The sequence below is a fragment of the Oreochromis niloticus genome, linkage group LG18 (genome assembly GCF_001858045.2).
Source record: "Oreochromis niloticus isolate F11D_XX linkage group LG18, O_niloticus_UMD_NMBU, whole genome shotgun sequence".
In the NCBI taxonomy this organism is placed as follows: Eukaryota; Metazoa; Chordata; class Actinopteri; order Cichliformes; family Cichlidae; genus Oreochromis; species Oreochromis niloticus.
The window spans coordinates 24,812,814-24,826,385 of NC_031982.2; the positions used below are offsets into that span (position 1 = coordinate 24,812,814).

The 13,572-nt window shown below is 43.1% G+C and overlaps 1 protein-coding gene across 1 annotated transcript in view; it reads right to left on the reverse strand.

Moving 5' to 3' along the window:
• The window catches only part of mtcl1 (microtubule crosslinking factor 1), a 78,425-nt gene that overhangs the window by 6,120 nt on the left and 58,733 nt on the right, over nt 1–13,572 (reverse strand). Inside the window, 5 exon segments of the mRNA XM_025900049.1 lie at nt 3,600–5,175; nt 5,633–5,712; nt 6,222–6,392; nt 6,394–6,561; nt 9,445–9,717. Of these exon segments, the coding sequence (XP_025755834.1) occupies nt 3,600–5,175; nt 5,633–5,712; nt 6,222–6,392; nt 6,394–6,561; nt 9,445–9,717 (2,268 nt within the window).

Below are 13,572 nucleotides of genomic sequence, written 5' to 3' on the forward strand. Positions count from 1 at the left end.
TATGCATTGTGCATCAAATCTTCACAAAAACATCAAACAGTGAGCTTCAGATGAGATTCTGTGTGGTTTGACTGAAGGTGCTGCCTGGACAGAGTGTGCAGAAGGATGCTCACACATGAAAATTACTCCAGGACTATTAGCTGTGCTTTTCAGACATGGGCTCAATAGGACATTACACGGATAGGATGTGTAATCCAACCTCCCAACTAATGTCCAATTCAAATGCATCAGAAATGCATTTTCTCACATGCACCTCAACCGAATAGTGTCTAGAAAAGTTTAGGGCTGTAGTGTATGCCTGAAATCTTCTTTATAAACAAAGCGGGGGGGGGCTAATAGTTTCAAACTGAGGAAGTTATGTGCACAAACAGCCCGAATGGCTACCAAAACATAAAAAGAAGAAGGAGTGTGATTTCAGTCTCTGTAAAAGATTATTCTTTAAGTGCTAAATATAGAGGTAAGAATCTGTAAGGTCACTTATATGAAGAGTTAGCAACATAGTTGCTGCTCTGGCTGCTCTTGCTGCAGTGAAACTCACTGATTTGTGCTGCTTAATAAATCCCATCTCTCACCTTATGCAAGTCACTTAAACGTGTTTGTTTTATACATTACAAAGTGAGATTTTTATAAAAATTTGGTAAGCCAAGAACGTATGGTATGGTGTTGGTTAAAATAGTGGATGGCAATCATGGGTAATGTTCTGCAGCATGCAAAAACACCGGCATGGCCCTTTACAAAAACTTTGATGATCCACCAAAAAATATGAGCATGCACTCATTAACTGGGAGGAACAGATGCATGGCCGTCGCACGACTTTTGACACCACTCCGATGGCTTCACACACTGTCACTGTGCTATCCTGTGAAGCATGCATTAATGAAGAGGGGGGAGGTGAGGGGGCTGAGGTCTGCGGGGCGTGAGGTTCCTGTGGTTGGTGAACCCACCGCCAAAGGTCGTAGAGGCAAAGTAGGAGGAGGAAGAGGAACTTACATCACGGAGACTAGCAGATTTAGAGTCCCCAAGGAGTTGTTAGTATGACAGTGTGGTTCTGGATCAGAGCACAGAGGACAGGGAGGAGGAGATAAAGCCCAGAGGGGAGGAAAGAGGGAGGGGAGGAGAAGGAGGAAAGATAGAGCGGGAAATGTTAATTGGTAAAAATCAAGCAAAGGGGAAGAGATCAAAGAAAAGTCAGGTATGTCGAAGGCAGAAGGTGGAAATAAGGCGCACCACCCAATAAACACACACAGCTTCACTTAAAACCTGGAACTTCTGAAAGGGGAGGAGGGGGGCAGGCCTAGAGACTGGTTGGCGACCACCTGGCAACCACTGGTCGCTAGGGAGTGGTTGCCTGCTGTTGTTAGATGAAATTGGTTCCAAAGTGGTATACACCTAATGAAGAGTGAACGTAAAAGCAAGAGTGCAAAGCTAGAACTAGAAACTGAGACCATTTACTTTCAAAGTAAAGGTTGCACCTTTTTGCAAGGCTCAAGTTTTACTTTGAAGGTGAAAGGTCTCCACACCTTTTCAGGGTTCATTGAAACTTGTTGGTTACCTAGAAGTTGGTGTCTTTAGTGCAAATTGTGGGTGAGTCATGGCAATCTGACAAGCAAAGGAATCACAAGGTTTTTGGTGCGGCACACTCTTTGTGACCAGTTTAACCTAACTACAGCCAGCAACCGCTCAGCAACCAGTCGGTGAATGCACATTTTTCCCTAGCAACCAGTGGTTACCTGGGGGGTCACTCATTGGCATCTAGGGCTGTGTGACTAAGACCTTAGCTAGAAAAGTTACTTCTGTACTCAGGAAATGGGCCCATCTAGAAAGCACAAGAATGCACAGCAACATTTAGGCTGGGAGCACCTTGTTAGTTTGGCACTGTCATGGTTATGGTCGCAACTTCACCACTCAGCCCAGAGAGTCAGTTTAATTGCTAACTGTGACTAGAATAGATGTTAAGAGCTTACGTCTTAAAAAAAAAAAAAAACCCTCACAAAAGATATTTCTTCATCATAAAGAAAGTGGAACACAAAAGAAATGTGTGAAATTGAGCATTAAAGAGCAGCCTGGATTACTTCCAAACTGTCCTTAACAGTTAAAACTTTGGGTATAATTAATATGAGCATCTACCACTGTAACGGTACATGGCTGAAAATAAGGAAAAGCATAAAAGGTCCCTTTCAAACTCATAAGCTCCTCAGGTAATTGATCCAAATGGCCACATTTGTGCAACAGTCACCAGCAGCTATGATACTGGTGTAAGTAACAGTGGTGAGAGTGAGTAAGCTTTAGCTACACCCAAATTTAGTGGGTTCACCAAAGCCACACATTCATATCAGCTTATTTACTGCTACTTTTTATTAATTTCTGAATTACAAGACATAGGCTGAATTAAGACACAAGGTTTGCTCCATACTGCAAACCACTTCAAGAAATTAAAAGCATTTTCTGTGAGTTTGTTCTTACAAAGCAAACGGAGACACCGAAAGGAAATCTACATTCTTACATTCCTGTTCTAAAAAATTGACATAACGCGTGGTTACGCACCATCGCAATCCATTATTTTCGTGCTATTATCGTGCTGTAATCGTTATCCACAGAGTCACGGCTTTGTTTCATCAATGATCGCACGCTCCAGTGCCATTCATAAAGTCACATATCAGACTTCTGCACATCAGTGAACAGCAGCAGGTGAACTCTTGATGTTATTAACCAGCATATGTGCGATTATGTTGCTCCCTGTACATGTACACAATTTCAAATATGCAACTGGTCTGGGGAACACAGATTTTTTTTGTGCAGCTGTAATGCAGCATGACCTGCTTTTCATAGGTTTTAATCGGTTTATGGAGAGCCAAATATGAGGGGTGCCGGCAGATACTGTAATTATTTCATTCAGCACATATATTAATTAATTAAAAGTCTGTCACATTTTTTGCACGGGTCAGAGAAATGGGTGGTGAATACGCCCTGAACTGATTTCATCGAGTGAAGTTAGCGCTTTCCCAAATTTATTTTGGTACGCGGGGGCGGGGATCCAACTCCCTTAAAAACCAGAGCCACTTAAAATTCTGCTTGAACACTTAATTGGAAGGCGCTGCTAATGATTAATTAAGGAACTGTGTAATAGTGATCCCACTCAGATCGCAGTTGTTAGACCATTTATTTCACTTCTCCACTTATCAGAGACATAAATCAGACTTCAGTCGGGCCTCAGTGATGGTTTAAGCACAGAGGTAAAAGCCACACTACAAGGAAGCCACTGCAGCAGAGAAGAAAGTACAGAAGAAGAAACCTTCAAGAGTTTCTACATGCAGCGATAAGAGAAAGTTCAATGTGTTGCAGAGGAGGGTTAGATGTTTTATAACGTTACCATTGCATCAGTCAGTGCTTTTGATCTGAGGAAAGAGCATGAACATTTTAGTGATTGTGCACATTTTAAAGGTGAATTCTTGATCATCGTTTGTCTGATTAAACACAGACGTCTTCAGACATTACATGGGAACTCCAAGGCAGTACCATAAGTATCACCGTGTCTTAAAACATGGGCCCCACATCACATGAATGATGAAGCGATGAATCCAGTGCATCTGTGTATTTACCTCCATGCATCCTGACTGTCCTCTGTCTGACTCGGCCTGCCTGCTGTTGTCTCTGCTGTGGCTGCTCGGTCCTCCCGCCTGCAGCCTCCTCTCCTCCCTAAAGTTCTGCTCCTGCAGCTTCTTGTTGAGGATGCGGGCTGCGTTTTCAGCCAGCGTGTAGCCCGGTGGGGCCGATAGGTCCTGCCGTATGCTCACCACCTCTGGGTTCTTGTCGCCCTGCGTCTCCACTATTAGCTGCACAGGGCTTGGTGAGCGCCCGCGAGCAGTCCGCAGGCATTCCTGCGCGTTCCTGGGGTCTCCGGACAGAGGCCCGTGAGCGGGGCTTGGCTCGGTGGTGGAGGGTGGCGTGGGGCGGGAGCGACTTGGGGACTTATTAAATTTCTGCATGGTGTCATAGACCACAGGGGTGTGGTCGATTATGTTGAAGAGGCTGGACAGCCCGTCGTTGATGGTGGTGTGCACAGGGCTGTCGCGAGTGGTGGTGGAGCGGGCCCACGCCGACTCGTTGTTCCCTTTCTGGGGCGTTGTGGGCATGGGGGCGCGGCTGTTATTGGGTAGCTCGGTTTTACTGGACGTGGATGGTTTGCGCTGAAGTTTCGGTGAGCCGTACTTTGGGGAGCAGCAGGGTCGCTCAAACTTGCTCTGGACCACAGGAGAGTACTGAACTTTCCTTGTGTTGCGTGATGGGGACGAGATGGGCGTGTTGCCACCTTTCGGGGTGAGGCAGCGGTGGGGGCTGCTGGTCAGGTTCCTCAGCAGGTCTGTCTGCAGACCCACGCTGATGGTTTGGGTGGTCTGAGTCCCTCTTGTGGTGAATCCGTTGGTCTGGCAAGCGGTGTCCCGGACAACAGGCCCCGGTGGAGAGCGGATGGCGTTCCTCACAGAGATGGCCACCTCCTTCATGTCATCACTCATGTTTCTGGAGAGCTGAAGATCCAGAGAGGATGCGTAGCCCACTGTGGGGCAGATAGGAGACTGACTAGGAGAAGTCCTTAATCCCCCACCCTCCAGAAGGCAAGGCCACCTTGCACTGCTGAACACTTCATCCGGCCCACTGGCACCCACCCCAGCCTCCACTCCTCCCCTTGCTTTGGTCCCCTTTGCATACAGGAAATCCGGATCCTGGGCAGTGGTGCGCTCAGCTGCCCCGGGTCTGGTGGGGCTGTGGAGGATGTGCACCCCGTAGTGCTCCACTCCCACCCCTGCTGCCCCTGCTCCATTGCCTTTCAGCGGGGACTTGTGGCAGTGCTCAGGGCTGCTCAGGGTGCTGGTAGTCAGGGTGGCGCTGGTGGTGAGGAACCAGGAAGCGGGCTGGAATGGATCAGGAACAGTCTCTCCCTCCCGGGCCTCTGTTGATTTGTCTGTCCACACTTCCCGCAACAATCCCGGACCAGAGGTGGCTGATGGGAAGTCCCAGCCCTTATTGTTGAACTCCTCGATGTACTTGAGATCATCTGGAGACAGAGGCGGGGTGACGTCATCTTGGCCCTGATCGCCATGACGCGTCTTGTCAGGGAGGAACGGTGAGCTGTCCATTAACCGCTGGAAGTCGCTCATGGAGCACACTGACTTGGCTCTGGACAGACACACACACACACACACACACACACACACACACACACAGATTATTAACTACAGCTAAAGTCAAACGTCTCAAACTGATCTTCATACCATCTCCTTTATTTTCCCACTACAGCACAAAAAACCCCAAAAATCTCTGGCTGCTTTTTTTTGTTTTTGCAAAGGAACTCAGTGCGTGTCCGTGTTTTAAAACTATGTGAATTATTTAACAGCGTAGTGAGCTGGATCTCATCCCTGCCATAAAAGAACAATCACCAGTCTCCCTCTGTCACTACAAGTAACACTTAACAGAATCAACAGGGCCGATCAGTACGTACGAGCAAGAAAGTACTGCAGGAGGCCAGATAATCTGCAGCCAGTCAGACCAGTTATTGGTTATAAATTTACAGCAGACTTTACAATACTCCAACTTTTTGAACTCAGTTTAACATAATTCTTTCTCTGGTGGTTACCTGAGCAGACTCCCACCCTCCCTCATCTTGTCTTCTGAGTAAGCAGCAGCATCTTCTCTCTCTGAAATCTCATTTAGGGCCTGAAAGGCAACAGACACAACAGTTGAAACATGTGGAGGGAAGCGGGTTCAGTGCATAACCCTGTTTAATCTAAATATTGTGGTATTTTGGCTCACTTGTGCAATACAGTTTAGAGAGGTTAAGTACATCTTCTCCTGGAAACAGACACTGAATGATAAATTTGAAAGAATGACTTGTGCGTCTTAGATTGTAATATACGTTTAAATATAACCTCTTAAAACCTAAACTGGTGTTTTTGGATAAATGTTTCATACTCGGACTTAATTTTCATAGCTAAATGAACTAATAAATATAAAACAATGAAAGAAGAAATGAAACACGCGTATTAATGAAGATTACGCTATCAACTAAAATGAAAACGTAACATAACTTGTTTTTACCTTAGGCTTTATTTTAGATTAAAATTTACATTAAGATGAATTTTCGTTAGTAAGAGCTCAAAATCTAAGGAAGATGTAGCTATCACACACATGCACAAATTTTCCTTCTTCTGTCTGATGTGCGTTACCTCCTTCATGCAGGGAAACCTCTTCTCACTCTCCAGTCTGGAGGGTGGAGGGACCTCCGGTCCACTCATGGGGTCCAGAGACAGTGCGTCCAGGAACAGGTTGTCCGCTGAGCCTTTGAGCCCCATCGTAGCCCCCTGCTCCTCCAGAATGGCCTCGGAGTCAGAGTGGGAACGTGTGGGGGGCATCAGGACAGGTGTAGCTGTACAGGGGAGCGGGGGGGTGAGGCGACCGGGGAGCCTGGCAGGGACTGTCCTGAGGTGAAAACATGCCTCTGTAGGATGTGCTGCCATCTTTAACGTCAGAGCCCTCGCCTCGCCGAGAGTTAAGTTCCCTCTGCATCTGCATGAAGTATGACACAGTATGAAGTATGGACACAGTCATCAAACATAATAAAACTGTAATTACAAAATGTGTCAGGACAATTTTAAACAAATATAAGAGGAATAAATATGTGAAAAAGGTTTGAGTTGTGTCTCTTTCCTGATGCTCCTTTTTCAGTGTAGTGTATATTCATTATGTGCTGATATCATTATTTTTATTTGGTTTTTTTATGCAAAAACATAATTTTTACCATGTGACATATTTTATATGTTCTCTTTTATTCTTATTGCTATCAAGGTGGTCAAATAACTTTATAGGACAATAAAATCCAACTAAGAAGCTAAACTAAAAGAACAGCTTGATATCTTGGAAAACACTGGCGTGTGCTGAGTGTTCAATGAGGAATGACACAGATCTCATGTTTGCATGCCAAGTTTAAACCTACCGAGGTACCAAACAGTAACACAGACTGGAAGAACCACAGAGACCAGCCGGCCTAAGTTTGTACAAAGGTATAAAAAAAAAACAATCTGACTTTTTACTCTATGTATGCTAAGCTAATCAGCTGCTAGTGAAAGTGGCACATTTGCCATAATAAATCTTGAGGTCGATGATTAAGAATTTAAAAAGCTCTACAGCTTTATATCAGATAATATACAAGTTTTTTTTCTTTCCATGAGCAGCAAACAGATTTTTATTTTACATCAAGTTCCCTTAAAATGAATTTTGAAGAATGACCTTTAGACACACCTCTCTCAGACATGAAACATTGCCACTGCATGGTTTTAACCAAACTCATCCATTCAAAATACTGGCTACTTCATAGGTCTAGCACTATACAGCATGCAAAAGCTCTTATGTGGTCCTGCAGTTAAGGGAAGCTCCCATTTTAAAATGCACAACTTTAGTGCAGAAAGTTGTCCGGTCACATGTTAGTGCACTCGCAGTGCTGGCCCCGAGCCTGGATACACGGGAGGGTTTCATCAGAAAGGCTACGTCTCTACATGGATGCAGCTTGCCTGCCATTATTAGTTGATAGTACACAGCACTCAACTCTCTCATCACATCTGGCTCAACCCCCCCCCCCAAAAAACCCCCAGAAAAAAGACAAGCTGGTGATGCTATGATGCCTAAATCAAGGCTCCAAAATGGGAATTCCCATTGACTATATTCATCTTTTAAAATAAAGTGTATCTATCCTTTAATTTAGCTTCTTCTGCTCCTTTTAGGGGTCACCTCCCTCTCCCTATCATCCCTAGCATCCCTCTGTCACACCAACACTCCCTACCACCTTCACTACCTCTGCTCCTTGCACGTTTACACCTCCATCTGTCTCCTTCTCATTCACACACACGTTTTCTTTGATTACTTCACTCCTCTTCCTTCCAATCTCCACCTCTCTCTTCTTTTTTTTTACATTATCAATTTCTGTTAAGCAAAGGAGGCTTTTACCACACACGTGCTATATTCTTGTGCTCTGTTACTCCAACGTGACTCGCTCAGTAATCCACCTGCAGCACTTGAGGTTAAACACCTTGTTCCTGGCTTGAAGTTTAAGGAAGAACAGCCACATTACTCATTCACTTTCAGCCTGCCAGTCTGAGCAGTTCAGTGGATGACCTGCGCTTTATAGTTTCCTGCAACATTGCTGAATAATGCATTTCCACCTCCTGCTCTGCATCTCCATTCAGAGGTGCATCAGCAGTTTTTTCCCCCTCTCTGAGCTGGAAAGCGTAAACTATATTCAGAGAGGTGTATTCCTGTCCTCTGGTCTGTATGATAATACGCTCACACACACATCATATTAATCAGTGTGTAGTTCTACTTCCTGCCCGGAACATCAAAAAGCAAAAAATTGCAATGCTACAGCTCGTCTAATTAAATCGCACAAAGGACATAAATTATTCAGTTATGCTCAATTATTGCATCTACTATAATCGCCCTGAGTCCTTTGTCTGGGTTTCTTTCTCTCGCACCTTTTTTAAAACACTGATGCAGCAAAAGAAATGCATAAAAAATCTATTAGCTATAATTTTGTTGATTGTCTCCCCTTAAAACTTTATTTCTAAAAAGTTTTAAATAGCTTTACTTTTTCCCTCTTTATCTCTGATGTCTCAGGTCTAAGACTCGTGCAAAAGAAATTCAGAGCTCACAGAGATTAAATAAAGATTATACGCTGCCATCTTTGCCTGGTCTCCCTCACAAAAGAGGGATATTAGGCAACCTCACATAAACTTTAAGAACTTCTGTCTAGTCATCTTTGTTGAGCAGAAATGCCAGGGCTCGGATGAATGCAATGATCATAATATAAAAATATGGCAAAATTATAAAAAAAAAAATTGTTTCATGTTTTCTATATCAAAGCATAGAAAGCAGTAAACCCTTTTATGCTTCGTCAATAACACTTGACAAAAATGACGACGTGCTACAGAAAAATGATACAAAACTGTCTCTCAAATGTGAAGATTTAAAGCTTTTCTATGTTTTATATCAGTGTATAAAAAGGAATATTTTTGTGTTTTTGCCTGCTAACAAGAGAAAACACGGCTATAAAATGGCATTAACTGTGAAAAATGCTTTGGCTATTTGTAAGAGTTAAGAAATGAAATGTCGGAGTTTTCTTTTAACTTACTTACTGTTCAATAAACTGAACTGCTGATTAATTATCAGCAGCTTTGGTGACAAAGTTCAATCCTAGAATGAAACCTGCAACTTCTAGGAATTTGTAGTCCAGTTTAAAGTTTAAAGTTAATTTCAAACCTTGTAAACAGATGAATCCAGTTTTGCAATGATTACATTACAGCAAAGAGCTCAGATTGATTCAAATCTTGCCCAATCTTTCCTTCTTTGCCATTATTACCACTAATATCCTCTCTGTTTGTACTCCCGCCCTTCTCTCACCCTCTCCATCTTCCGGTGGAGCTCCCGCATACTGCTGTCCCACTCCTGCCGCTCCCTCTCGAAGCGCTCCAGGAGATCAACCCTCTCCCGGTTCCACCTCTTCTCTCCGTGCTGCAGCTTCCAGCGCAGGTCCAATGACGTGCTGTGGCTCTCGGCAAGCAGACGATGATGCTCCTCACGCTCCAGCTTCAGGGCCCACTCGGGGTCTGCAGCTGGCTCCTCCTCGCCTCCCTGCGCTTCACCTCGCACCTTACCTCGCGCCTCCTCCTCCAGCTGGTCGAAAATGACACACAAATATTGAAAAGAGACGACAAATAAAAAACACAGAAAAAGAGAAAATAGCAGAGAAAAGTAAAAGTCTCTGCAGTGGCAGTTTGTTGTTAAATTTCTAATAGCATTTCTGTTTAATTTGGCTTTAACGTTATTAATATGAAGGCAAAACACTTATTATTACAAATGCATCCTACAGTTTTGTAATTTCTGTGAAAGACTGCTTTAATTTTAAAGCACAACATTTGTAAATAGAACGTTTTCAGACAATTAAAAGATCTTCTTCCAAACTTTCTGTCAGCTCAGTAACATACAAACGTGAGTGCAGCCAAGCAGGTCACCAAACCACAAAATAATAAATCAATGTCAAAACCGGAACAGAGACACGAATGAAAAGGCGTTGGCTGAAACAAACGCTCACTCTCACACTACGAATGATCGACACGTGTGGACGAGCCAACAATTAAACGGCTCACTGGGACTGATCAGTGTCATTTTGCAATGCTGAAAATCACAGCGTCATGCCAGCAGCAGCATACGTGTTAGATGAAGATGTAACCAGTCTTTAATAAGTAAGAGAAAACTTTTACAATGCAAATTTTTTTGTTTGAATCCTAATTAACAAAGGAAGATTTTAGACATGACGTTGGTTCAAAGAGCAGCTTGGAACGCACAAGAAATATATTCTCAAATAAAAGAGTAGTCGATAAAAACCTTTGGGAAATTTAAGAGAATCAATATCACTTTCAGGCTTCTATTATACATACTTGTAGCCAGAAGATGGTTCACTTAGCTTAGAATAAAACTGAAAATATGGGGAATGTAGGGTGGTCCTGAGAGCTCAGAGCTCAGTGCATTTCAAATTGAAAAAATGAAACAAAAGCAAATTAAAAACTCTTTACCACATCTTCCTACAGGACAAAAATAAATAAAATTAAACAAAAAAGCTATATTATCATATTTTCAGTGCTTCCTAGAAACATTTTACTCTTGTATGTATAAAAAAAAAAACTGACGACAGTCTTCTCTGACTTTATATTACTTGTGTTTTGTCCGTTTACTGGGCCTTTAGCAGTATTCAACAGCCTGTTATCAAAGTTCGGCTGACTGAGGGTGAAAGTCACCAAACATAGAAGTTAAACAAAAGGATGAGGCAGAGAGAAAATTAAAAGCAGCAGAAGGCCTTTCACTTTTCTGTCTCTGCACCGCTGCTCTCGGTCCCTCTCCAAAACATCGCTGCTCACTCGCCTAATCAACACAACAAAGCAGCACGGTTCCTGTGCCGGTCTGACTGTTCCCACTTTTCACGCTGAACTCTTTATCGTTACACAATTACTGTGCAGACATGCAGGTGACAATGATCTTCTTTTATAACTTAAGGGCCAAATAAAAGGGTAAAATGGAACGATAAGCGATAAAAACCATCCACTTTATTGCCCAGGCGAGGCTGGAGCCTATCCCAGCTGTCACGGAACAAGAGGTGGGGGTATCCCCTGGACAGGTCACAGGTGTGAGGGGGGTCCAATCAACCAGTCACGCTCACCTTCACACTTACATTCAATTTAGAATTGCTAACTAACCTAAAGTAGCCGGAGAAAACCCACACAGGAACAAGGTGGAACAAGCAAACACCACCCCTGGATCTGAACCAAGGACCTTCTTGCTGCTACGTGACTTTTTCCCCACTTAAAACCAATTCAAATTAATTAAAATGAATTGAATCTCTGCTGTAGCGAAATGACGAGAGAGGATGACAAAGCGGTTGTTCTGCAGCAGGCAGAGACGGTTCAAACCTGAATTCATATTTCTAACCACACAATAGCAGGGAGGGGGGGAGGAAGAAGAAGGGAATCAGACATTCTGCAGATTCTTCAAAGCTGCAGAACAACGAGAGGGAAGCTTCTCTTTCTGCAGAGCAGAGCTTTGTAATCTTCAGACAGGCTTTCATCCCAAGACATAATGGTACAAAGTAGAGTCTGCAGCAGGAGAGCCGTGCACACGGACCTCCTCAAACACCAGCTTCCGTTCTGTCATTCACAAATATTTGCCTTGTAGGCTTTTTATCTGTTTTAAAACTGCCTAATTTGACACCGGAGGAGACGATGAGTACACCTAGAGCTGCTGAATGAATGCTATAAGTCAGGCCCTGTGGTATTATTAATACAGACAGCTCTGTAGGGGCGAGCAGGTGGCCAGACCAGAGCATGAAACAGGAGACAGCGTAAGCAATAACATAATCACTGGTTATGTCCACAGGTGAGAGCAATTTCCAATTCTACTGTGGTCTACTGGGCTGTTTAATAATCCTGAATGAGAAGTATATTTCTAAAGTCCTAATAAGTGAAGCAAGTAAAGAACTCTACACAGTGTTATCAGAGCAAATAAGTACATTAGTTCCCACTGTGGCCTTCAGCGACCTCTCCTCTGTGGAAGGATTGAACCATGTAAGAGATTTACAGATTAAAAGCAAAAGAGTTAAAAAGATAATCTTCCTCCTATGACTCGAGCCTCTTAATTGGTTCCCAAAGCTGCAGTTTCCTTTAAAAAAAAACCCCAGCTCAGGCTGAGAAGAGACACACTTCTCCCCCACCAAGGGTTTCAAATTTTTAGCTCTCAGCAAAGTGGTCAGAGAGGACATTCAGGACCCGGTTCGATTGTCAACGGGAAAGAAAGTTTTAGATTTCCCGCGCGGCGACAGCGAGGTACCCACAGAGACGCACGCAAATAAAACAGCAAACGCTGCCAAACAAATGTGCTGCTTCTCAGAACAAAGGTGCTGTTTATTCCGTCTCCTGTGAGATTTAAACGCAAATCTAAAAAGACAAGTTTAATTATGTTTGACCTTAAATAACAGTTTTTCTTAGAAACACGCTGTGAACACAATCCTGACACAGTCAGAGAACTGCTTTTCAAAATGACAGATTTGTTGCAGCAGAGTTCACCACTTCCTTTGAATCTGTTACAACAAAATTTAGGAGTGATTGATGACTAATTATCTCCTCTGAGCCTACAGGTGGGAGCTGGGAGGGAATCAAACAACAGGTATCTTAATTAGACCGCCAGACTGTGAGGGGAGGTTTGAAATATGACATCAGAAGAGCGAGGCATCAATCTAGACACGTATACCTCAAATATTTTCCTTTTTAAACCCTATAAAGTCTAAACCATGAACCAAAAATTATAATTTTTTAAATCTGAGTGTTTACTGAATCTTCTGACAAATGAAAAAGAAAAAGTATATCAGTTTGCGTATATGAGTTTTAATTTAGATCTTTTTGCTACAGCCAGCAGTTTTGTGTAATTTATTGCTTAAAAATTTGTTGTGCAATTTGTTCAAGTTTTCCAGGGAAAAGAAAATGACACTGATGCTATTGGATTAAACACGGATTAAAATGATACTCGTGGCTTTAGAGGGTAGCTAGTTTTAAACGCGCTTTTTACTTTTATAACAAACTTTTACATTTTTATAAAACACTAATTACCTCCTCTAAGGAAGTGACTGGTTTAGATCAGGGTTGCCAAACTCATTTTAACTCGTGGGCTACATCCACCCACTTTGATGTGAAGTGGGTCATATCAGTGAAGCTACATGATAAACGTGTAAAGGTAACAGAAAATGTCCTTGTATTTTAGAGTAGTATGGATTCCACTATGGGGTGGGGGTCTTTACCAATGCAAAAAAACTCTAAAAAAATATGAAAATACAGTTAAAAGTTCAAAATCTATGCACTCCAAATTTTTTTTAAAGGAGTGTCCAATGGGCCAAATTTGGAGTTGTTGCTGGGCAGATTCTGGCCCCCGGTTAACACTCCTGGTTTAGATCATCTATGATGACTGAGGAGGCTTGTGACATTAGCA